Source organism: Sabethes cyaneus, chromosome 3, assembly GCF_943734655.1.
Source record: "Sabethes cyaneus chromosome 3, idSabCyanKW18_F2, whole genome shotgun sequence".
Classification (NCBI taxonomy): Eukaryota; Metazoa; Arthropoda; class Insecta; order Diptera; family Culicidae; genus Sabethes; species Sabethes cyaneus.
In genome coordinates this window covers 71433927-71459914 of record NC_071355.1, presented here as the reverse complement: position 1 = coordinate 71459914, position 25988 = coordinate 71433927, and the positions used below count along the sequence as shown (strand labels likewise).

At 44.3% G+C, this 25988-nt stretch overlaps 1 protein-coding gene across 1 annotated transcript; it reads right to left on the bottom strand.

Annotated features, from left to right (window-relative positions):
• Positions 1-814: 814 nt before the first annotated feature.
• LOC128739701 (uncharacterized) lies at positions 815-25981 on the bottom strand. Its single transcript, XM_053835199.1, has 7 exons — positions 25698-25981; positions 21303-25465; positions 11197-13494; positions 2396-2773; positions 2253-2335; positions 1226-1602; positions 815-1010 (listed from the first exon to the last, which is right to left on the bottom strand). Exons 1-7 carry the CDS (start codon positions 25979-25981, stop codon positions 815-817), a joined length of 7779 nt encoding a protein of 2592 aa, XP_053691174.1.
• Between the last annotated feature and the right edge of the window lie 7 nt (positions 25982-25988).

Genomic DNA, 25988 nt, shown 5'->3' with positions numbered 1-25988 from the left:
TAATGATTTTGTTGATAACGCGGTACTAGATTTTAGGCTGAATTTATATAAAAGAAATAATATTACTAGTTCTGATGCAGAGCATATTTTAGGTCCTGAAAGTAAACAATGTTGTGAAACATTCCTTTCAATCCTGTTGTCCCTTCAATCAACTTTACCATTTGAACATTGAAACTGGACCAAATTGATGTCCTGAACGTAAAATGAGATCGTAGAAAAGTCCAGTCATGTTACCTCACAGAGATCCAATATTACACGTATTGGGGCACAGTTTTACAACAATCTGACTCAATTTCTTGGATATGAGCAATTCGTAAACTGTATACCTACAGCAATCGGGGCCAGCTACAAAAGACAATCTCCATGACTCCATGGCATTTTGAACTCACAAGTTCCATTCTGGCATACAGAGAAGAGTGCGAGAGCTCAAATGAAGTGGCATGTTCTTCAAGTATCCTTCAAGTGCTTTATTCCAAGGTAATCTAATTTCGGAATAAATAATCGACACGTTTTTGATGGTGATACATAATTTACAATATTGGTTATATGAGTTAATACTTTGTTTTTCAACTTTCTTACAGTTAACTAACACTAACAAATGTTACGTACTACTTAAAAAAATCCGAACATAACTAGTGATATTTCGAAAGAACCATAAATAAATGCTTTACTACTTTAACCATCCGAGTCATTTCAAACACAACTGTCAGAATAACGAGAGAAACTAAAAGGTTTAGCAGATTGTTTCAAAAACGAAACGCGCGATCAACGCTAGTGACACTAGGAGTGACTTGCTTGAGCTCAGTTTTTACGTCTACGAAAAGTATGGTTGTGTCCGCACGTAGCACGGATGGTGCTTTCGTTTCAGATCTCGTTCACTCATGGTTGGTACCCGAGGTTTGTGCTCCGGTGCGATTGCGTTACCCATCACCGAGAGGTTGTCCAGGTGGGGCCCACTGTAGATGCTCTCGAGCGAAACACGCCGGTAGCCGTTGTTATACACGTTAGTTCTGCAAAAACGGAGAAGGCAACCTTTTTGTAACATTTTTAATTTACTCAATTTTTTGCACACACGAACAAAGGTCATTCAAGCATTGTACCGAAAATTAGATATCCTTGTTAGACAAGGTACGATAAATAACGATAATTATGGTCGAACTATTCGTGAGCGTAATATGTTTCATGATTTATGATACTACCATTGAAAATAAACTGGATTTATTACCCATTGCCTAGCGATGATGGATCATGATAGCTTGTCTGATGATGCAGGTTGGATGAAGAGAACTTGCCACCACCACCACCACCACCGGCCCCGCCACCATGATGTAGCGTGGAAGCTTGATGATGCAGTGATTGAATGGACATGGTGCGCTGGCGACGGGAGCCACGGATTCCACCACCACCTCCGGCTCCGGCTAGCAGTTCGGTGGTCGATGGTGCGCCTTGCTGATGATGTTGTGAGGAAGACGTGTTGAGATGATGAGGCGGCTGATAGCGGGTTTGCTCGTGCAGTAACTGTTGCTGATGCGAGAGCATGTGATATTTGTTGGCAATCGTTTTCGAGGTGGCGGATGTTACGACACTACACTGCATGGTTTGCTAAAAATAGTGGAGTAGGAAAAAGTGCAGGATAGAAACGGCGGTTCACCGGTGGGATAACACATGATAAGCGAAAAGGCGGTTTAAGGCGCAAACACGCAGCACGTTCCGAAGAGTGTTGTAATGTTCGAAGCGAAAATTTACACGAAAAATGGTGATGTAACGGCGGCAAGCGTTTTCTTTGTTAATTTTGTACATGTTTTAGAATTACGTAGGAATTGATTTCCTTGTTTGATTAATCGTGTATAGTAGTTTGTAAGAGTGGGGTTCTCCATGAAATTGAATTTGATGGAGATGGATGATGATTTGTAGGTATTTAGATTTTTGTCATAAAAAGCAAGCGAAAGCGTAATGAAACTTTTTAACCCTTTGTTAGTAGATAGAAAACACTGCTCACATACAGGCAATCACATAGTTATGCACGCGCTTTAGCAATCTCAATCACAGTCCACAATTAATATTACGAAAGGTCAATATGCCAAATTACCTATTTGATCATACCTAGTAGTTGGTCTCTGTGAAAATGTATTGTTTTGAATTTTTGAAAGTTTAAACGATTTTGTTGGACGGACGTAGATTGATTTTTTTTTTCGTTTTGCTGACGAGCTTCACTTCGAACTGCGTGTTTGACTATTAACCTTCTCAGATACCTTGACTGCCTTCTTCGGGTTTTGTCTTGCCGGAACGTTGTTCATTGAGCCAACATTGGGAAGACGATGCTCTTTGCCGCCAGCTGAAAACACGGAAATGGTGTCATTTGATGTTGAATTTCGCACATAGAAATGATTATTACCGATTCCATCGGATCGCGACAGTGAGCGTTTCGGGTTTAATCCATTCGTAGTCGGGAGAGCAGCGCGGGATGTACCTTGACTACCACCGTAGCTGTCGTTTTCCGGCAGGGCGTAGTTCTGTCCAGTGCGACCTGGAATTTGGTGCACATCTTCGATGTATTGCTTTCGGCTGCCGCTCGATTGATAGCTGCTGTCGTGTCCATTCAAGATGGCGGAATTGTTAGTGCTGTTGTTGGTGCGCTTGCCACTGGCGGACATCCCACTGACCAAGGGCTTAGCAGTCGATGCAGAGGTCGGTTGCTTAGGAAAGCTCAAGCGCATCTCGACGTCCGGAGCCATGTCCGGATTGTAGTTACCGGCCACCGTCACTGTCCATCCTGTGAATAAGAATACAAATTTGATGTGAGTTAGCGGTTATTCAGCGTGCGATTTGTCATGAGATTTAATACTTGATGTTCGAAGAACATTCTTTTTTTTTACAATCATATCAAGTGGGTGTTGAGAATTTTTGTATTAAATTTAATAATAATCAGAAATTAAAAGACTTGTCAAATGACTGAAATGTCGCTGGACACTTTGAATAGCAATTTTCTACCGTAGAAATTAGATCGTATTTCACCAACCTATAGTGGACCCTCGGGTATAATAGGAGTGAGGAATTGTCTAGTGCGAAGAATGATAAACTGGATGAACTAGAAAATTTCGATTCAGCCAAAAATATATTGGGTCGTTCAATAGCAGGTGCGGCTCGCACCCACGTTTTTCCGTTTGGTATCCGAATGTTTTACTAACTAAACTATTACCTCATCCTTATATTAAGTATTCTAATATCCAATTTCGTTCAATTCTCCCAGTTCTATCAATCTACGCACCAGACACACTCCTCGACGACAATAATATTTTTTTTGTACCGACTACCGACTGAGCTATACAAAAATGCCTAAGAACCGCTAGCAACGGCACTTCATTGGATAATTTCTAGGATTTGGAAGGAGGAGAAACTACCGGAGGAGTGGATGCAAGGTGTACCCCGTCCCATCTACAAAAAGGGCGACCGGCTAGATTGCCGCAATTATCGTGGCATCACGTTGGTCAACGCCGCCTACAAGGTGCTCTTACAGATTTTGTTGCGTCGTCTATCCCCAATAGCCAGAGAATTCGTAGGGCAGGTGGGCCCGTGCTACTACTGATCAAATTTTTACTCTCCGACAAATCTTCCAGAAATATCGAGAGTACAACGAGTCCACGCATCATATTTTCGTGAATTTTAGAGCAGCATACGATACAGTTGAACGCGAACGGCTATGGCAGATAATGCACGAGTACGGTTTTCCGGACAAACTGATGCGGCTGATCAAAGCTACTCTGGAGTGAGTGATGTTTCAGGGACAATCGAGTCCTTTCGAATCGCGCAGAGGGTTGCGGAAAGGGGATGGACTGTCCTGTATGTTATTCAATATCGCTATTGAAGGTGAGATCCGGCGAGCGGGCATCAAAACGAGAGGAACGATTTTCAGCAAGAGTAGCCAACTCCTAGCCTTCGCAGACGACCTCGACATCATTACTAGAAACCTTGGGATGGCGGAGGCAATCTACGTTAGGCTAAAAACGGATGCTAGGAGGATAGTATTACAAATCAATGCGTCGAAAACCAAATATATGGTAGGAAGAGGCTCTAGAAAAAGCAACGTTTACCTTCCACGGACGGTGGCTATTGAAGGCCATGAACTGGAAGTGGTTGATGAATTCGTGTATTGGGAATTCGTGTGTGGGATCTCCAATCACCTCCGACAATAATGCGAGTTAGGAGATCCAAAGACGCATCGAGCGTACTGTCCCCTCCGCAAGACGCTTCGATTAAGGAGCTTACGCCGTCGAACAAACCTGACGATGAACAATACGCTAATTAGGCCGGTAGTCCTCTACAGACTTGAGACAGTAACTTTGCTTACGGAAGATATTCGTGCACTTGTCGTATTTGGACGAAAGGTGTTGCTAAGGTGGACTATTGTTGGTGGAATACAAACGGAAAGCGGAGAGTGGAGGAGGCGTATGGCTCACGAGCTACAGGCACTTCTTGGAGAGATCCCCATCGTACACCTGGCGAAAATTGGGAGACTACGGTGGGCCGGCCACGTCGCAAGGATGCCGAACGACTGTGCAATGAAATCCGTTCTCTTCATCAACCCCACCGACGCCAGGAATAGAGGGGCCTAACGAGCTAGCTGGCTCGGCCAGGTTAAAACTGACTTGCGTGTGACGAGACGCGCAACGAATTGATGACGAGTAGCCCAGGACCGAAATGATGACGAGTAGCCCACGACCGAGGAATTCTTGATACAGCAAGAGCCACCCCAGGACGAAGGAGTTGGACATCGTGAGGCATTTCGTGTCTGCTGGATGCAGCCGATTCAGCATTCGCATGATCCTCTTTTTTCTGAAGAAAGGCAGGAGCGTCAAACGGAAACCTGGCTTCGGCCGCCCGACTGTGTCGCGATCGTAAAGTGCAGCAGAAGCAGATGAGGACGTAAGGTCGCCTCATCGTACCGCGGCTGGGAGATCGGAGCAACCGGCTAAACGGTGAAGAAGCACCTGGTCAAAATGGATTATCCGCTATCCTACGATTACTTGGAAATGGTTTCTGTCCAAAACATGCTTTTGAAAGTTCTTGGCACGCCAGGTCTTCAGAATAAACTTGGAATTCCATTGGAAAATAAACTTAAAATAAGAATTCAAATTTGACTTGAAATTGAGCCTAAAATTGAACTTTAATTAGACTTGGTATTGGACATGAACACGAAATTAGATACGAAGTTTAACTTAAAGTTGGGATTGTCATTTTTCGGCTCATTCTCTCACACTTTTTACCTCATTAAAAAATTTTCGTATGACGTTGGACGAACGTCGTTCGACATAAACGTGACACTTAAGGCCCAGACACAATGAATACGGCTTTTACTACGTTGCGGCAACTTGACAGTTTTTCCATGGGTTTTCTGGCAAATTTCCGCAACGTAATAAAATCCGTATTCATTGTGTCTGGGCCTTTATGCTTGCGTTTTTGCGTTCTGTTCTGTTTTTACTTTTTTCCACTCTCGGATTTTCACTCTTTATGCCGTTTTTTCTCCTGTACCTTTCCTGTACCGTGTTTTGTTTGTTTTTGGTTTCATTTTTCTTTCTCTTTCTTCCGTTTTTTCTCAATTCCTATCGTTTTTACTTTTGCTGTCCCGTAATTCCAGTTTCGTTGGTCCGGTTTTCTTCGTTTACTGTCAACTTTTTCTTATTTTCAATCCTGTTTTTTCTTCGTTTCTTGTTGTTTTCTTTCTCGTTTTTCGCGTGTTCACATAACTTTTTGCTTTTTTTCATTTCCAGTTTTTGACTCCTTATTTTCTTTTCTTCACGTGTTTCGGCTTTCATGACACGATTATTCTGTTTTGGGTTCTCTTTTTTCCTTTTTCATCGTCCGGTTTTTCTCCCGTTTTACAATTTTCTTCAGCTCCTTGAAAAATTTCCTTTTTTTCTGTCCCATTTTTCCGTTTTTTGTCTCATATTTCTGCTTTTACATCCAGTTTGCCCTCTTTTTCCCGTTTAGCGCCATTCTTCTCATTTTCGTTTGTTCCATTCTTCCGGCAGGAATTCTTTTTCTCGTAGTTTTTTCTTTCTTCTCTTTCAAGTTTATGCCGTTTTTTCTCCTTTTATTTACCGTTCTTTTTTACCGAGTTTTGCTTCCACTTCGCTTTTCCTTCCGTTTTCCTCTTTTTGTATCCTGTTTGTCACTATGTTTAATGCGTTTTTCAGCCCTGTTTTAGCTCATGTTCACTTGTTATTTGTCAGTTTTCCTGTTTTCCGTGTTTTCTTTTCCAGTTTTCGTCCTTTTCTAACTCTTTATTTCCTTTCTTTTTCATTTTTCGTCTTTGTCTGTTCCTCCTTTTCTGTCACGTTTATGCTATTTTTGACTCCCTTTTTTCTTTTTGTCTCCCGTTTTCCTCTTTTTCCCCGTGGTACTTTTTCCTTTGGTTCCTTCGAAAATTTTCAGTTGTGCAATTTAATTTTCAGTTTTTTGTTCTGTTTCTCGTCCATTTTCAGGTCATCTTTTTCTCTTACTCTTATATTCCATTTGACCACTTTTTCTTTTTTCGTTTGGTTCCATCTGCTTTCTGTTTCGCATTCTCTTTCTTGTCTGGTTTTCCCTCTTTTTAACTCCCGTTTTTTAGCCTTTTCTGTCTCGCTTTTTTCCGTTCCGTCGTCCTTCTGTTCGCCTCCTTTTCTTTCGTTTTTTTCTTTTTTATGTCCTCTTTTCCTTTTTTGTTTTTTTGTCATTTCCTGTTTTGTTTAGTGTCTTTTTTTGAATCCTTTTCGGTTTTGTCAGTGCTTCCTCTTTTCTCATTTCTCCTCATTTTCTTCTTTTCCGTTCTAGTTTCTCTTGCTTCCGCATTTTCTCTCTTTCTTCTCTTCGTGTTGTATCCTATTTTTTCTTAGTTTTCGTCAGTTTCGGCCTCATTTTTCTCGTTTTCTTTATCATTTGTTCTCTCTTGGGTTTCTTCTTTTTTCTTCCGTTCTCCTTCTTTTTCTGTCCTCCATTTGTGCCTCTTTTTTCACCTATTTCGTTTTTTTTCACTATTTCTGTCCCGTTTTTCTTTCCATTTTGCCATGTTTTTCATTCATTTTTTTTTATTCCAGTTTTTTCCTCATTCTCAATAAGTTCAATGCGAATTGTGAAGTAAAGTTTCAAATCTTAATTAGTCTAAAATTTAGTCCAATCGCATGCCAAATTTTATGCCAATTTTAAGTCTAGTTTTCTGTTTATTTTGAAGTCGAATCTAAAGTCCAAATTAAAGTCCAACTTTGAGTTTAATTTTAAGTTCAATTTAAAGTTCACCTTTAGTTGAAAATCACGTTCAAAATTAAGTCCAATTTCATGCCAAAGTAAAGTCTAATTCTATGTTTAATTTCAAGCAAAAAATCAAGTTTAATTTTAAGTCCAATATCAAGCTTTATTTAATATCGATTTCAAGGCCAATTTTAAGCCCTGTTTCAAGTACAATGTCATGTCAAATTTCAAGTCCTATTGTGTATTTAATTACAAGTTTAATCCCAACACAAATTTCAGTTTCCAATTCAAATCAAATTGGAGATCAATGTTAGGTCCCAGTTCACGGCCACATTCAAGTTCTTTTTCAAGTGTGTGTCATTTCAAGTAAAATTTAAAAATTCTGACTTAAAATTTTAACTTGAGTTTAACTCTTTTTTCGAGCTGCTTTTAAGTAAAATTTTAAGTCCTATTAAGCTGGAACAATTTTCAAGTCCAGCTTCAAGTAAAATTTCACCTTAACTTTTAGTTTATTTCAATTTATTTCAGTTCCGATTTTAGGATCAATGTCTACTTGACATTGTCAAGTGTTATTTCAAAACCTATTTATGTCCTATTGCATATCCAATTGTAAGTCCCGCTTCTAGTATTATTGCATGTCTGATTTCAATTCGAGTTTAAAGTTCAAATTCAAGTCCAATTTTCAAGTCCAATTAAAGTCCAATTTCTAAATTTATTTGAGACCAAGTTTCAAGCCTAAATTGACCCGAAGTCTAATTTCAATTCCAATTTCAAGTCCAAGTTTAAGTTCGAATCCAAGTTTAAATTTAAAACGAATTGTAATCCAATACTAAGTCGAATGTAAAGTCCAATTTCAAGTCCAGTTTCAGGTCCACTGAGGTGCTTATTCAGACAGCCTAAGTTAGTTAGATACTGAAGAAGGTTTCACGTCGAAACCAAAATACGTATTTAGGGTTAAACTTAAACATGCTAGTAGAATTAAAGAATATCAATAATTTTCGTTTTCTTTCCTATCGTTTCAGGTATTCCCCCTAGACGCTTAAATAAACAATAGCTAAAGGTTCACCTTGTAACCTATCTACGATAAATTCCGAGAATTAAATTTGCAGACACACCATCCATTTATGGACTTTAAAGCGAAGTACGATTAAGTTGAGCGGAAAAAAATGACGGCTTATGGTTTAACATAGTTTTCTGACGAAGCGGGATTCATACCTTCCTTGATAGTTCAACGTCAAACGTTAGAATAACTCCTGAGATATTGGACTCGCTTTCGAGCTCAGAGGCTTGAAGTAAGATGAAGGATAATCGAATTTGCCATTTGAAGCACAGAGGAGTGCAACCATCATGTCGAAGTCTCACACATTTCTAGGTTTTGCGTACGACAGCTTTATCATCGGTGTTAACCGCAAAACTGTGCAAGAGGCTTAAACGCATAATAAAAGGTAAGCTCTGAGGATTGGGTCAAAACGAAATACATGGCGACTGATAGAGAGTGTAATATATCTTCGTCTAAGAATTCGAATACCTTGGCATCACGGGCGTAGCCAGAAAATTTCCTTGGGAGGGGGGGGGGGGGGGTTTACAAGAACAAATCTGACATAGCCTAACCGTAAGCAGTTTATTCAGGAAATGGGGAATTATTTTCAGTTAGAAACTATTTTGGTTGAAATTGAGTGTTCTTCTTCAGACAAATGCCGCTTAGTTGGTTTCGAGGTACGATGCTGGTCTAACAAGCCAGTCGTCGCATGTTCGAATCTCGGCTAGACGATGCTGCAAGATAAAGTCAGTAGGATTTTTACACTAGCCCTGTCGTAACTGTCCTGTACTCTAGTAGCCGACTGCGAAGTCTGTCGCTGAAGAAGGGTCAAGTCTTAGAAGGACGTTTAATCCCACGGCTTTGCTTTGCTCATCAAACAAAAAATCAAGCTTAAATAACAAAGTTACAGTTATGGCTTCCCAGCAGGCATTGAGGTACGTTGTATGCTCGAATCTCGGCTGGGAGAGGCTGTTAAAGTTCATAGAACTGAGTCTCTTCGAGACGCAGCGAGGGTGCTTAAGAACAACTTATCCTATATGATTCTCAACATCGCTCTTAAGGTGATCCGACGATCAAATTTCGAAAAGAGAGGTTTGATTCTCAGTAAATGTAGCAAACTTCTTGGCTAAGCAGATGACTTTGCCAGGTGGCTAATCCGGTGACAGAAACTTTGCCACGACGAAGGCCATCTATGCTAGACTGAAGGTTAGCAGGATTGGGCTTTAAATCAACGCGTTGAAGACCAAATGCAGGAATGATAATAACTCAATAATTGGTCGTCGTTAAATCAGACCGAGCCGAGTAAAAAAAATCTTATTTCGAGAAAAACGCGTTCAAAATTTACTGCTCTGAATGGTTTGTAGCTATCAATTGTTCGAAATTATCTCATAACACTGGCTGTTTGCAACATTTATGTAGTCTTATTAGAGTAATTATAGAAAATTATTAGATTATTAGAAAATTCTTGATCGTTTGCTGTCATTAACTCATTCTTTTAAATTTTGCGATTCGGTCTGGTCTGATTTAACGCGGACCAAATGACGAACGTGCTTTTTTCGCGGACGGTAATCGTTGACGGCGACGAACCAGAAGTAGTAGATGAGCTCGTGTATGTAGGATAGCTGTTAGCCGCGGACAACAGCACAAATAAGGACATCCAGCGACATATTCAAGCGTAACGGGCCTTTTTTTGAAGGGGATTTGACTACTTTGTCCATTAATTTGAACTTTTGTAGTATATACCTGTTTACCGTACGTGCCATGCAATTCCACATTCCCAGTCAGGTATAATATGGTTTATGAAACCGATAACCTTCCCGGGATTAGCAGACCAAATTTCAGTAGGAGATAAGCATGTCTTGTCAAAAAATTTAGCTCTGCTCATGTAAAGCGCACTACTACTGCAACGCAGGTGCAACGGGCCTACTTTGAGCTTCGCTAAACGCTGCGATTAAGAGGCATAAGCCACCTTAGGAACCTGACAATGTACAAACCCCCAATTAGACCGATGGGCCATGCTCACGGAGGACTTATGCGCCTTTACGGATGACATTTGACGAAGTACAAGCTGAAAGCGAAAAGCAGCGGAGGTACATGAATCAAGGACAACCTTCCCTGCTTGGGAAGATTGCCATCGTACATTTGGCGAAAGTCGGTGAACTACAGTGAACCAGTCACGTCGTAAGGAAAACGGTTCTATACAACAACCCCACCGACACCGGCACAGAGAGACTCAACGTGCGTGAACCCCCAAAACCCCCCCCGTCGCTACGCCCATGCTTGGCATATTAATGAAAACTATTGGAACATGAAATCAAAAGGTGGCTCACGACTGGAAATAGGAACGGATGGTTTCGGTAGTTCACTATAAAGAATTGAAATAACAAACGTCCGGTAATATCGAAAATTTCAATAGCAGCCTGCCAAAAAAAATTAAGACCATTAACATTTAGAAATAACTGTAAATTTTACGAGCCATCCAGCAGAATCCACTAATCAACTAGCAAGTTTGGAACTAACGTAGTAGAAGTAATTAAAAATTGATCCAAACTTTCACGTTGATTCATACACTTTTTAGTTTGTTACTCCGAAATTTCTCTATTACAGAAGAGTTATAAAGTTGGAGTATCCCTTGGTGCATTTATTTTTTTTTGTCAGCGACGAAAAAAATCTCTTCGGTTGCTGGTTTGTAAAATTTACTTGAACACATACAAATCCACCAGTATTTCGACGACAAAAATCATTTTTCAACTAATATGAATGAATATAACATCAAAAAGTACAGAAAAGAACAGTGATTTGCTAAAAGCGGCGGCAATAATCGTAACAAAGCAGGTGCCACTGTACTAGATCGAATACCGTCAGCATATAGAATGACAACTAAACAATGAAATGTAAATGTAAAGTGGCTTTCCTATTTTATACTGTACCTTGATTGGTCGCCATGCTCTGGCTGGTTCCACTGACCAAGCTAGGAACGATAGACGCGGCAGCAGCAGCAGTAGCAGCGTTGGTCGTACTCGTGGCGGTTATCGCGGAGCTCGCCGTAATGATGCCGGTTCCATTGATCCTATCCATTGTCAACGGGGCCGGTGGTTCGTCCCCGTTGACCGGAATCCGCCGGGCTGGGCTTAGCCCAACGTGCTCCGGTGCCGGTGAGTGTTCGTGTTGGCGAGCGGCCTTTCGCCACTTGTTGCCCCACTTGCTGGCCGTTGTGATCTTCTGCATCGTTAGCTGCGTCAGGTTCCGTTCGCTGTTGTGCTTCCAGCGCGCAGCCGGCGGCAGGGCAGCGGCGCATTTCTTGAACGGACTCGAGTTCGGGCTGCTGTCCGTGGAGCTCGACGAGGACGTCGTTTCGTCGTAGCTTTGCGTCGATCCACCGAGAGGTTTCGATAAGTTCTCGAAACCGAGCGTCGTTTTTGCTTTCTCGGCATTCTTGCGCGGTGAATGACTGACGGGGTTTTCCAGCGGTAGATTCAAATCGATTTTTCTGTCACGTTCCTTGCGGTTGCTTAGCTCTTTGGCGGTTTTCGGCAGTACCTTGATGGGTGTTTTGAGTTCGTTCTTTACCTCTTTCTGCACCGAGTGCACGGTGGCAGCGCTTCGGTTGAGATTGTTGACATTTTTCGGTCGGTTCAGTACGGAGGTTTCGGACTTTTTGTGGGTTGATTTTTTGGAAAGTTCCTCCAGTTTGTCCGAGTCCGCCGTCGATGGCACGTAGGAGCGTTTGATTTTCTCGTTCGTCGTGGAACACTTTGTACTGACGGTATCGGAGTCCTTCGTTTTGGTCTTCGTGTGGGTATGGTCAGTCTTTTTGGTTGTTTCCGTGTAGAGTCCATTGATTGAGGTGGAACCGGAACTGCCATTGGTGTCGGTTGGTGGTGGTGCGCCAAGGTTTGATTTTTCTGGTGCAGGTTTTTTGCCGAGTTCCGGTGAAGTTGACGTGGGCTTTGGATTCTCTTGAGGTTTTTCTGGTTGAGGCAATTTCTTAGGAGGAAGAGAAATTTCCTGAAGAGTCGGAGTTGGTGTTAGTTCCATTATTGGCGTTTTCGGAGATGGCGGTATGGGTGACATTTGTATGTTGGGTGGAGTGGGAGGATTGGGAAATAATTTACTGGGCGTTTGAGCTTTTGCCTGGCAGTAGAAGCAACTGTCCGAGGGTTTACAAGAGTTTTTGTGTAACTCGGGATTGCAGAAGCAGCAACTGCTGCAGGTATCCGCTGTTTTAGGGGGATCCTCGCCTATTGTTGTGGTTCTGTACGCATGGATTAATGGGATATGGTGACTATCAAGTGTATCCGACGATGTAAGATTTGATCGATCATCTGGCTTTAGCTCATGGCGCACAATGGCGTGGTTGTCGAGAGTGTTCTTGACAATGGCCGCTCGCAGAGAATCGGGAGTCCGTTCATCAAGATGTCCGAACACATTAGAATGGTTCTCCGTCAATGGGGTTCTATGAATTGATGTTTCGTAGTATTCAATCTTCGATTGAATTACTTTGCAGTCGGCTGTCTCGTAAACATGCCAAGCATTCTCTTCTCGGATCTGCCGATAGGGATATAATGATTCACTACAGTCGCAAAAGTTCGCTACGTTTACCTCTTTAACGGATTCGTTCGTAGATTTCAACTCATTGACACTGTGACCTCCGTGTCGGGATGATTTCAAATCTTGTTCCAGTGGCACTGGGATGGCCAGTTCTCGAAAGTTGGTCAACTCGTTGTGTCGTTTGGGTGATGGTTTTCCGTTAAGACTATCGGTGAAGCATGATTCGTCTGAAAATTCACCGCTGGTCAGTTTACGGGGAGTTGCAGTGGCGATCGCTAGATGGTTAACGGTTCCACTTCGCATTGATCGACCGAACATCGATACAATGCTCTCGGAGCCAGCCGTGCCGTTGCAGCTACTATTCGATCCGACGGTAGCTACGGTTGATCGTACGTGATCGACAGACACCACTGGCACAGAATCGCTATGATTTACGCTGATGTTTACACTTTGATGATGGCGAATATGATCGACAGTTTGAAGCCGGGTGGAAATTGAACTGGTGTCTTGGTGCCGCATTGGTTTGCTACCACTGTCGTGGCGTGCAATGTTGCCAGTAGTGATGGTTTTTACAATGCTTTTGCGATCATGCTTAGGAGTGACGGGTAAACGCAAATGATGATGGTGGCCATTGGCATTCAGTGCTTTCTGCTCTGCTAGTGGAATATGGTCAACGTCTGAAAATGATTGTGATGAGTGTTTTGCATTCAAGGATTGTGATTGGTGGGAAACTTAAAGTCAAACAAATCTAATAAACATTCTAACTTTATTATGCAACTTCTACACATATCAGCTATCACACTCGGTTAAACGAGGTCAGGGTCAGTTTTTTACAATTCAACAACAAGAACTTGGAAATCAATCTGTATGTATTTAGTACGTCCCTGAAATACAAAGGAGTAACGTATGATTTACGGCATCAAACTACACTAAAAACAACAACTCGTAAATTAAGTATGCAAACAGAACAACAACAGCAATCCCGAACTGCAAACGTTATGACATGTGCAATTATTAACGACAGTAAATTCAACTTTTGAGGTTAAAAAATCGATAATACTGAAAGTAGAAAACGAAACAGAAGTGCACCGGCACAGTGCAAAACACGAAAGAGTGTTAGACCTGTGAAAATAAAACAAAACTAAAGTAAGAGAACTTCAAAACTAAAACTACATTAAACAGCGAAGCTTTACGGCATGCAAAAGCACAAACTGGATCAGCACTTAACAACGTCTAATGGTTGTCGATTGTGAGCTCGCTATAAAAACCGCACATTAAAAACCTGCCCCAAAAACCAAGCAACCCACGAAATGAGACAATCGTCGGTCGGAAGCTACTGCGATTAGTGGCATACGAAGTGTATGTCAAACACGAAAGTAGCATATTTTACATTCGGAATCCTCGTTGACCTGCATTCCATTCGTGGAGCAGCAAGCTGGGAGCGGTTTGACGAAAGCCACAAGTTTTAATGAAAATTTGTGGTTTTCGTCTGACCTTTCCACCCCCCGAGGTGTGCAGAGGAGTATTTTGCGAGTTTTTTCACCTCAACTTCTTCCCTCCGGCCCCCCGTGATTCGCCGTAGAAGTTTGACCCAAATTAGCAGTCGAACCAAGTGGTACACGCCACGTTTTTGTCCAGTCAGAGAACAGTGTTTTACATTCGAAACGTTAATTGCTGAACGGAAGTTACCATACACTCTAAAAAAATCGACACATGTCATCCACGTGTAAAATCATGTAAACTTGTGCACAGCAATTTATGTGGACTTCAGGTGCTAGTTAATAGGAAAATTGATAAAATTTACTGGGATCGCTCGTAAACCGGTTAGTGCAAGCTACCAACAATTTACGTGAGCGTATCATGAAAAGTGCGATGGTTGAGAGTTACCTATGTTTCCACGCAAATTGGACGTGCTGATTTTTTGAGTGTACCTAGTTTGGCGAAAGAGTCGGTAAATAGGGTGACGGGCCCATATTTCGCCACCTTTGTCCTAAAAATTTACATGAAACGAGATAGACCAAGGTTCTCTGAGTTCAGATATTTGATAACATAAGAACAATATAATTCGGACAATTCTTTTACTGATTCAGTTATCGTATTCATACTAAATTGTGTATTTTTCTTGTTAAATTGATTATTTAAATGTGTAGGGAAAGAGTGGTCAACAATGAGACAACAGGAACAGTGAGACATCGGGAATAGCTTCGCCACAAGGTATTTAAAATCCATGATATTTTTTTGGAAAGTGAAGTTTATGAACCTTTTTTGAAACGGTGCTTCTACAATTGATGAAGGGATGGTAGGGGAAAGTAATTTTTTTTTATTTTGTTTAGAGCTCCTGGTATACGACTAGACAGCACTGCTTCAAATTTACCTCTGACAATAAGTACTACGTCGTCGGCATACGCCATGACCTCATAACCATGCTGTGACAGCTTGTGGAAGAGTGCCTCAACCACCAGTGATCAAAACAAGAGGGAGAGAACTCCTCCTTGAGGACATCCTTTGATCGCTGAGATTGTGATCGACGTATCTCCCAATGAGGATGTGATTTCCCTGCTTGACAACATTGCTTGAATCCAGCTCATTGTCAGCCGATCAGTTCCGTTATTAAGGAGAGCCGTGTTAATCAATGTTGCGAATCGAGCGAGAGGAAAATGTTGTCTACATTGGGGCGAACCAACCAACGCAACGGTTGAAAGCCCCATCAAATAGAAAATAAATAAATAAATGTTGTCTACTCTCACGCGAGTGAGTATGAGAAGCATAGAATTTAACGCTTACGGCGCAGACGCTAGCGTTAAACAAAACAGCCACCGTTGCTGTGTGTAGACATTCTGCTACCTACACACTCGCCCATGCACATCCCCAAATCGTCTTTCTGCATAGCTTATTCGCGAGTAAAAAAACTCCTGAGCAATCAACTGCCCGGCTGGCAAAGGGTGAACATGTACATTCCATAACCTCTGTTCATTAACTCCTATTCCTACTCAACGAGGTGCTGGCTGGGGCACGCAACTTCGGTTGTCGTATGTTAACAGGAAAGGAGGCACAGTGGCTCCCGCCCACATTAAGATGGCAGCCCCATCAGCGGGATAAGGACCTTAGGTTAACAGCCTACTGTACCAGAACATAAAAAAGTTACCGAAAACGAAAGAAGAAATCTCTGTGGATTATTGGCAACGACCTTTAGCATGAAAACACGCACACGAATCGGAACATGGAATATACTGACCCTTGCCCAGCAAGGTAAGCTGGCTAAACTTGCAAGGGAAGCTAGCCGCCTGAAGTTTGAGATCCTGGGGCTGAGCGAGGTCCGCTGGCCGGGTACTGGCGAACACAAGACACCATCCGGTCAAGTCTTGCTCTACTCTAGCATACGAGGTGAAAACGCTACTCGAGGAAAAGCAGTTGGATTTCTACTGAGACCAGGGGCACATGCGGCCCTGATGAAGTGGGAACCGATAAATGAGCGAATAATTGTTGCCAGATTCAGAACACGGGCTAGGAACCTTACGACAATCCAGTGCTATGCGCCAACAGATGCTGCCGACCTGCAGGAGAAAGCGAGTTTTTACAGCCAGCTAAACAGCGTGGTTGAGAAAATCCCGAAGGAGGACATCCAAAATCACTTGGGCGACTTCAACGCGAAGATTGGCTCAAACAACGCGGACCTTGAACGCGTCATGGGACGCCATGGCCTAGGAGAGATGAGCGAAAACGGGGAGCTGTTTACAGAATTCTGTGGTAATAACGACATGGTCCTTGGTGGCTCGCTCTTCCCCCATAGACCAGTACATAAAGTCACGTGGGTTTCCCGCGACGGCCGAACAGAAAACCAAATCGACCACATCTGCATCAGCCGGAAATGGAGGAAGAGCCTTCTTGATGTACGCAACAAACGCAGCGTTGATATTGCATCCGACCATCATCTTGTTATCGCTGAGATACGTTTGTGCGTCGCACGTGTCCAACGACGGAAGGAAAAAGTTGGATGCCGCTACGACGTCCGCCGATTGGAGAATTCTGAGGTGAAAAGGGCCTCCGTCGAACAACTTGAATGTCGAGCCTCGGAGTTGCCACCTGGTGGAACCGAGCAATGGACCGGGATCAAGAACGCCTCCATCACGACCAGTGATGAAACGCTCGGCAAAGCGCGCAGCGGGCGGAGGGAGTGGATTTCGGATGAAACTTGGAGGAAGATCGACGAGCGGAGAGAGACGAAAGTCGGCATTGAGCGAGCGCGGACCAGATCGGCTAAGACAGCTGCCCGTCAACGATACGCCGAACTGGAGAGGGCTGTTAAGCGTGCTTGTAGGCGGGACAAGAGAGCCTGGACTAACTCCCTAGCCGAACAAAGAGAAACCGCCGCCGCCAATGGTGATATCCGTTTGCTGTACGAAATTTCTCGCCGCCTTAGTGGTGCCAGGATGAATACAAAGATGCCGCTAAAGGACAGAGCTGGTCAGCTATTGACTGACCGTACAGAACAGCTCAAGCGATGGGCTGAACATTTTGAACAACTCTTCCGAGTTTCAAATGTCAGAGACTAACAAAACCAGCAGCGTACGACGCCTACAGTTCGTTGAATAAATCGCGTGAACTCGGAGGCACCATCGCTGGATGAAATTGTAGCAGCCATCAAGAGTATGAAATCCAATAGAGCGCCAGGGATAGATCGTATTTCAGCAGAAATGCTCAAAGCTGACCCATCTTTGTTAGTCCAGATGATGCATCAGCTTTTCAGCAATATTTGGGAAACCGTAACTTTTCCGGTGGACTGGATGCAGGGCATATTGGTTAAAGTCCCTAAGAAAGGAGACCTAATGGAATGCGGTAACTGGCGTGGCATCACGTTGCTCTGTATTACTCTCAAAGTACTCTGTAAGGTAATCCTCAATCGGATCCAGGAGAAGATCTATGCTACTCTCCGGCGGCAGCAAGCTGGATTCCGTGCTGGCCGATCATGTGTAGACCATATCACAAAGCTCCGCATTATATTGGAGCAGATCAACGAATTCCAGGACTCTCTTCTGCTGGTGTTCGTTGACTTCGAAAAGGCGTTCGACCGACTCAATCACGAAAACATCTGGGGCGCACTTAGGCGTAGAGGAGTTCCAGATAAGCTAGTCCATCTCATTGAGGCTCAGTACGAGGCGTTCTCGTGCAAGGTTTTGCACGACGGCGTCTTGTCCGACCCCATAAGGGTTATTGCTGGCGTGAGACTGGGCTGCATTTTAGCACCGCTTCTGTTTCTCATCGTTATGGATGAGATATTAGTTGGAGCAATTGACAGTAGACCAAATCGAGGATTGCCTCGGAATCCTCTAACGATGGAGCAGCTAAATGACCTCGACCTAGCCGACGACATTGTCTTACTCGCACAACGCCAAAACGATATGCAGAGCAAATTAGACGACCTCTCCGAGAGCTCCCAGGCAGCAGGTCTTACAGTTGCCACACGGATCAGGAAGGCCAGGGGTGCCTTTGCAGGTCTGCGAAACATTTGGCGCTCAAACCAGATCACTCTACGTACGAAAACCCGAATCTTTAATTCAAACGTTATATCCGTACTGTTGTATGCCTGCGAAACGTGGTGAGTCTCAGCGGAGACAACACAAAAACTGCAGGTATTCATTAACCGGTGCCTGCGATACATCATTCGTGCCTGGTGGCCTGATAACTGGATATCCAATGAGGAACTCCATCGTCGGTGTCATCAACGGCCGATAGCCACAGAAATTCGTGAACGTAGGTGGAAGTGGATCGGACACACCTTGAGGAAAGGAGCGAATGAGGTTTGCAGAGCAGTACTCGACTGGAATCCACAAGGACAGCGTAGAAGAGGCAGATCCAGAGGCTCATGGCGACGGAGCTTAGCCAACGACATCCGGGCCGTAGACGAGAACCTGTCCTGGCGACAGGTAAAAGCCATGGCGGGTAACCGTCAGCAGTGGAGATCTCTGATTTCATCCCTTTGTTCCGCCGGACCCGCGGACATGGACACATAAGTAAGTAAGTAAAAAATCAACTGCCCGTGAGGCATAGTGGCGCACTGGTATACAAGTTAAGCATTACTTTTTCTTTTCACCTTCTTTCTCGCCATCGATTCTACTCACGGGCGGGAGTGGTAATCCCCGCGAGTAATCGCGTTCAGCAGCCTGGGCTGCAACGAAGAACGAGTGACGACCGTAGCTGTCAGCTAAACACACGCTCGCAAAAACTCGTCGCAATGCATGAATAAGTACGAGCGAGAGTCCGAAAGGGACGCTTATGCCGGCGCGTTCGTTCGAATGAGTACGCGTGTGTGTGAGAAAATTAGACCACACGAGTATGGGCTTCGCAACACTGGTATTAAATGAATCGAAGGACGTGTTGTCGAAAGCGCCTTCAATGTCAAGAAAAGCACAAAGTGCCGTCTCCTGGTATTGGAGTGACTTTTCATTCAGCGTCACTAGGCAGTGCAGTGCGGTTTCTGTAGATCCACCGCGTTGGTATGCATGTTGATTGCCATGCAGAGAGCAGTTCTTTAAAAACTCATTACGGATGTGATTATCCGTGATTTTTTCCATCAACTTGAGAAGTATTGATGTCAGACTAATTGGTCTGAAAACTTTTGGCATGGTTTTATCTTTTTTGCCTGCTTTAGCTATGAACACCACCCTGACTTTCCGTTAGCTTGCCGGGATATGTCCCAACGTAAAGCTGGCTCGAAAGAGGTTGATGTGCTCGGACATTATAATCACGTCCGCTTTTTTAAGAAGATGGGTAGTATGCCATCCGGACCTGGAGATTTCATTGATTCAAAGGAGCTGAGCGCCCAATTAATTGAAACCTCCGTAAACAGTCGGCGTGCAAGCAGAACCGAGTCGTTTGACACATTGCGTGATGACTCAACTTGCTGCTGCCCGTCGACGTCGCTTTCAGCGGTCACTGTCGAACCAGGGAAATGCGTTAATAACCATTTTAGGTAGATAAAAGTGAAGATTGTGAAACATTGGTCGCGTTATCAAATCGGTATCCCAGACATTTTGCTGTGCTATTTCTGTTCTTCAATACTATTATCATGCACCATGCGTCTCCATTGACATGTGTGAAAATGTATTTTCATACAAATTTTAAGTAAAGTTTTCTCAAAAAAGTTGCTCAGGCTACACCTGTATGGGTAGTGAAGTTGTGGATCGACAGGACTGCACTATGTGGTAGCAACCATAAATAATATGGTTGAGTCAAAGCCTGTTACCGATGGTGTTGTTTCCTTGTGAGCCGAATGATACCTGACATTCTTTAGATTTTCGGGTTTTCAGCTGTTAATACAGTATCTCTGAACAATTCTGCTTCTTTTTGTCAAACTGGGACTCAAAAATTCCCCTCTGGCTAATTCAACAAGTTTCATTTTCACCTCAATAGAAGTAGGTACCATGCGCCTATATGGACGAATAATCGAACTGCGACGCATGGTTGCTTACCTACGAGGAAGAAGGAAGTGGAAGCAAATAATCGGCCGGCAACATGGTAGTAAAGCCCGGATAAAGCAGTTGAAAATAAAATCAGTTCGTATGGATTATAAAACATGACTGGTTCGTGACGATGATCGTCGATTCTCACAGCAGGTTTTCTGTAACACAGAAGAACCGCATGGCAATGGTCCTAAAGCGATTGACTCTCGTTGGGAACCTACGTTCGATTGGAGTGACTTGGGCTAACCTTCCTTATTGCTGGCTTGATTTTACGTGTGTAACAGTATGGATCAATTACCGCAAGGTTTTGTTGTCCACATATTTTTACTAGCTTTTTGCAGTATTTGCAAAACTTTAGTTACGAATTTTGTATTATTTTCACTTTGTTAATCACTCAATTAAAAATCCTAAAAAAATTTTTGAGCATAGATTGGAGGTGAATCTTAACGTGATTGAAGGTGATCTTCAATCAAATCGAAAATTAAAATTTTATGCTTCATTGAATAAATAAATCAGATTGGTTTCAGTACTATTTTAAACAAAAAACAAGCACTCATTTGCGAGCTTGAAAATGTTTTATGTTCCCCCAGTCAACGGTAGAATACGAAATTTTAGGTGTGAAATGGGTAAACCTTTTGATGATAACCTTTTGATACCATTCTTATTATAAAACACGGATACTACAGAATGTAATTATTTTCGGTGGCAATTTGTGGGTTATTATAGCTGCTTCAACTTCACACAGTGCCGAATAGCTACGCTGGAATCAAAATATGTAAATGGGAGATTACATTACAAAGCAAAGTAAGAAAGCATGCAAAAGAACACACAAACTTTAAAGTGCACCCTAAAAATTTTAAATGCAATAGTATCAGGAGCAAGATTAGCATATTTTGAACATTTTTGAGAGGATAAACATGGAAATGTGAAAGCTTATTTCAACCGAAAACCAGTAGGTACCGATGATGACAGAGTTAAGCAACACGAAAATCGCAATCAACCAAAGAACGTACGCTAATAAATACCTTCGTCTTTGTCGCCGCCGACCGGAGTGGCCAGATCCTCGTGCTGGGTGGTGAACCCGATCCAGCCCTTCTCCTCGACCACATCGCTCTGGATGGCCGCCTTTCCGCGGCTGATGGTGGTGTTCTTTTTCAGTGCAGGTGCCTTGGGTGAGGGTGCCGATGCGGAAACCGACGACGTCGTGGCGTTCACTTTCTTCGGCGATGGCTTCGGTGAGGGCCGGGGGGATACCGAGGCCACTTTCGGCGCCAGCTTGCCCGGTTCGAACTCATCGACATTGAGAATTTTATGATGCTCGTCGAAGCTTACCCGGCGCGGCGACGAATGTTTCTTTTTGCCGGTGGAAAGTTCTTCGGAAGACGATCCAACCGAAACCGAGCTGCGCTCTTCGGGGATCACTTCGAATCGTTGGGTGTATTTTCCGCTGTTGGCCGATCGTTTCGGGGTGCTACTGTTGGCGGGATTATTTTTCCGAACGTTCGGCGAACGCTTGCCCTTGTCTTTGAGCTCTTCTGGGGTTTTGATGAATGTTACTCCTACATCGTCCGGATTCGATAGCGCCTCTAGTAAGTAATCAGCAATCATGCGATCGACTTTCGGTGTACCGCCGGCGGTCGAAAGGGGGCTACTTTCCCGGGAATAATTACTCCTTCTGTTCCGACCCCATCGGTAGATCGGTATAGGAATGAGTGATTTTTTGTGACCGGATCGATTTCCAGCACTTTTTGCTCGTTGCCGGTGTCGGGGACCACTACCTCGAGGAGCACTATCGCCACATTCCACAATCTCCAGGATTTCGATATGCTTATCTCCCTCTTGGATCTCCGTCTTCTGATACATTCGCCTTGGGCCACCTTCGATATCCGGTGTTAAATCCGCTTGCTGGTAGAGAGTCATATGTTGAATATCTTTTGGGGCTTGCTTTTTTCTCGACTCGATGGTTGTTTTTCGTGGTGTCCTGGACGATGCTGTTGTTGTCATTGTGATCGACTGTCCGCCGGAGGATTTCGTCGACGTTGTTGGTGGTGCTTCCGCGGTTGCACGAGCTTGTCTTCTTTCCGCAGCCTGGCCCCAGGGACTTTTGGCGACTTTCTTCGCGCTTGACGTACTTCCACTGGAGCCGCCTCCACCAGCTGGATTTTGAATTTGCATATTTCCCCTGGCATCGATCTTGTAGGATTCCAGCAAGCCCAGCTCTGTTCGAAGAGCGCTGGTTTTCTTTTTGGTTTTCGGTAGTCTTGCGGCATAAGATCCGGAAGATTGGCCGAAAATACGTTTTTTGTCTTCCGGTGCAATGATTTCTTTACGACCTAGCGCTCGGTCGATTGTGCTGATGACCTGGATCGCTGGTTCTCCGTAGAATTTTTTCTGCTCGATCATTCTCATCATTTTGCGATGGCGCTTGAGGTTTTCCTGTTCTCGTTTCCAGACCATCAATCGATGGCGGCTGTTTAGTCGTTCCTTGATCAGTAACGGCATCGTATCAGCAACGACAATGTGTTCGTTGATTATCACGTTGGTGTCCTGTATAGGTACGAAGAAAGCTTCTCCCTTTTCATGCCGCGGTGACTTTTCCGAGAGTGTATTTTCCGATTTAGTCACACTTTCAGCTACTACCGTGCCCACCGATGCCGGTGAATGTTGATTCTTTTTCCGGTCATGACGTCTTCGTGGGGTTATTTCGACTTCATCCAAACTGTCGACCAGGCTTGGAGTGTCCGAATCGGAACCATTGTTGCCCAGTAGATCATCAAATTCTTCTTCCGCTGAGGTGTTCGAAGGTTGAACTTCCATCGATTCCGTCCGGGGAAAAGCCGATATACGGGACACTATGATCGACCTCGGATTAGCATTCCCATGGTACGTTGATCCCGTCCCAATTTTGCCGATAATCTGCATCTCCGGTTCCGAAGCAATGTCCGTGTGATCCGATGGATCCGTTTCCAAACCGTACGCGGGGAAATAATACTTTCCATTGAGATCTATTTCCGACTGCCCATCCGACTCTCGAGAACCATTTTTCGGCACCAAATAGAAACCGTTGGCATTGTGTATTTTTTCGCCATTTTTCTTACGTATATAATTGATTGCAAGTTTGCCGCCACCCTCCGAAGCATTATTATTCACACAATCTTCATTCTCTTTCTCGTTCTCTTTATCCTGCTGCCTGCCGAGCTGGTGTTTACTCCCCGGTGCGGGCGGTGAATTACAAACCACTCCACCACCACCGTTAATATATTTCTCCGGCAGTTTTTGTTTCATTTCGTTACTATTCGCAATTTTGCTGTCACCTTCATCAAAAGTCTGACCCTTTTCTTGCGGCTGATTATTATTCGTTTGGTCACCATTCGTTGTCGTCGTCCATTTGGCAGCACTGTTCGCGTACACTTCTTTCGTGCAGAGCAGATTGTTTAAATTGTCCACCAACAGACTAGAAATGTACTCATCCAATTGTTCTTCCTTCTTCAAATAATCAGCTCCCGTGAGAGCTGTCAACTGTTTCATTTCCCGCACACATTTCTCGTTGGTGTCATTTGTCACACTTTCACTATCGGTACTTTCACCGGAAATGCTTAGCGCACTGCTACTCGCGTTGCTACCACGCCGCACAATTTGTTTCTTCAGCGGAAAGTGTTCCTCCCCATTCGATTGTTTTTCACTGACCTTCACAGCACGAGCTCCTGGTGGCGCACCACCAGCAGCAATCGCAGCACGTTCTCCAGGATATACATCAACATTAGGATCACCCCCACGCTGAGCAGCAGCTTCCCGACGAGTTTCGCCAGCATCCTCTGTGCGGGCATATGCTTCTTCCTTCAGAAACTCACTGAGATCACTTTCGTTATCCTGCACGTTCAAATTCGTACTGCTGGCGTCTTCGTCGTCGGGTTCGACCTCTGGTTCGTTATCGATTAACGTACCTTCCTCGCTGCCTTCAAGGATAATGCCAGCGTTGCCAGCCGAACGATTTGGCAGGGCACACGCCTGGGACACCACAGATGATGCACTACTGGAAAGATCCGCTTCGTCTAGCTCAATGTCATTGGCGGCACTGGTAGGATTATCCGATAAACCATTCATGAAGACGCAGTTTCGCCTGTTCCGGCCATTCACTGTTCCCTCCTTACGTGGTAATATCGGGGAGTTGGTAGTCCCGCTGCCAACAGAAATCTCCGACTTCGAACCTGCCGCACTGTCATCCACTAAACCCTCACTGGACAGCAAATTTCTACCGCCGTCAACCTCTTTCTGAAGGTTATTATTTTTCACGGAGGTCACCAGCCGCAGCCTTTTCGGAGACTCTTCGGTTAACTTTCCACCTCTAGCGCTGTTAGCGTACTGACTTTCCAACTTCGCACATTCCTTACAGGAGGTCGCCGAGGTTGTCATATTGCTGCTGCCACCACCCTCACTGCTAGCGCCACTGCCATCACCACTACCAGCACCACCCAGCCCGTCGGGCGGAATAATGCTCTCAATACTGTAGATACGTCGCGGCGTCCGTCTTAGCGGTGGTGACCAACTGCCGGACCGGTCGTAACGTCGCATTTCTTTACTCCACATTCTTCGCAGCAGAGTGGATTTTCTCATCGAAAAATCGGCAGCGGCACCACCCACACCCAGCACGCAACCCGCTCCCAGGGCACCTGCACCCACCCCGTTGACCACCCCATTGCTACCGACAGGACCAATATAGTTATTATTATTGTTATTAGTGCTACTATTTATACCAATAACACTACTACATTTTTGGCTACGACTAATACCACCTAAAGACGCCTGCCGCTGGCCCATCGTGGCCAAGTTGGACTCGGACCCGGTGGAAGCCAGCGTCTGAAAATGGTTCCCATTATTGCTCGGTGCGCTCTCTACGCTGTTGGCCGCTCGCGTAATCGATTTCCGGTGAACTAGAACCGGAGCTGCCAGCGGCGATTCGGGCTGCTTACGGCAGGGTACCGGGGATTCTCTGCTTCTAGCACGTGTCATTGGCCCACCTCGCCGATGCGGACTTTCTTGTTGCTGCTGCTGGTGGTGGAACTGTGGCGTTGGCGGCGTCGGACTGTGATACGGCGAGGAGTAGTAGCAGTTTTTGTTGCTCATGCTAATGCTGTTGTGGTTGGTGTCGTGCGGCTCATCGTACGATTTCTGCTGGGCCAAGGTATGCCTGCGATGGGGAAGGTCGAAAGAAATGTAACCGGGGAGGGGGAGAAACAGTCAGAATGGAAAAAACAAAGAAATCAACCGATTAGAACACGTTCCGCTGGAATTGTTTGATGCTTGCTATGAGACCGTAGTATTTTTGCTACTGTTATAAGATGAACAAAGTCAATCGAATTAAAATCGAGTCAACATAAATTGATATTTTAGGAAAAAAATGAAGGTCCGATTCAACTTACTTTCGCATAATGATTTCTGGTACGGAGTATCGCCGTCGAAGCAGTCCCGGACCGGAGCCCATCATCGAAGCGTACGTTCCGGCGCCCATCTCGTAGCCGTGATAGTGTCCCTGGTCACAGTAGTGGCTATCGCATGAACTCGATAGGTCCCAACCGGACGAGAACGAGTCACGGCTGTCCTGGCTGCAACGGGAATGGGAAAAGAAAGTACAATTAGGTAAGTTAACGATTTCTGTACAGTATAAGTTCGGTTTTTTTGCATGCGCATTGCTATCGTGAGACATTCTCTTT

Coding starts and splice junctions, on each gene's coding strand:
- LOC128739701 (XM_053835199.1), bottom strand. CDS start 25,981: ATGTCTCACGATAGCAATGCGCATGCAAAAAAACCGAACTTATACTGT. Junction 2,774..11,196: donor GAGCATGGCGACCAATCAAG/GTACAGTATAAA, acceptor TCTTATTCACAG/GATGGACAGTGACGGTGGCC. Junction 1,011..1,225: donor CCATCATCGCTAGGCAATGG/GTAATAAATCCA, acceptor CCGTTTTTGCAG/AACTAACGTGTATAACAACG.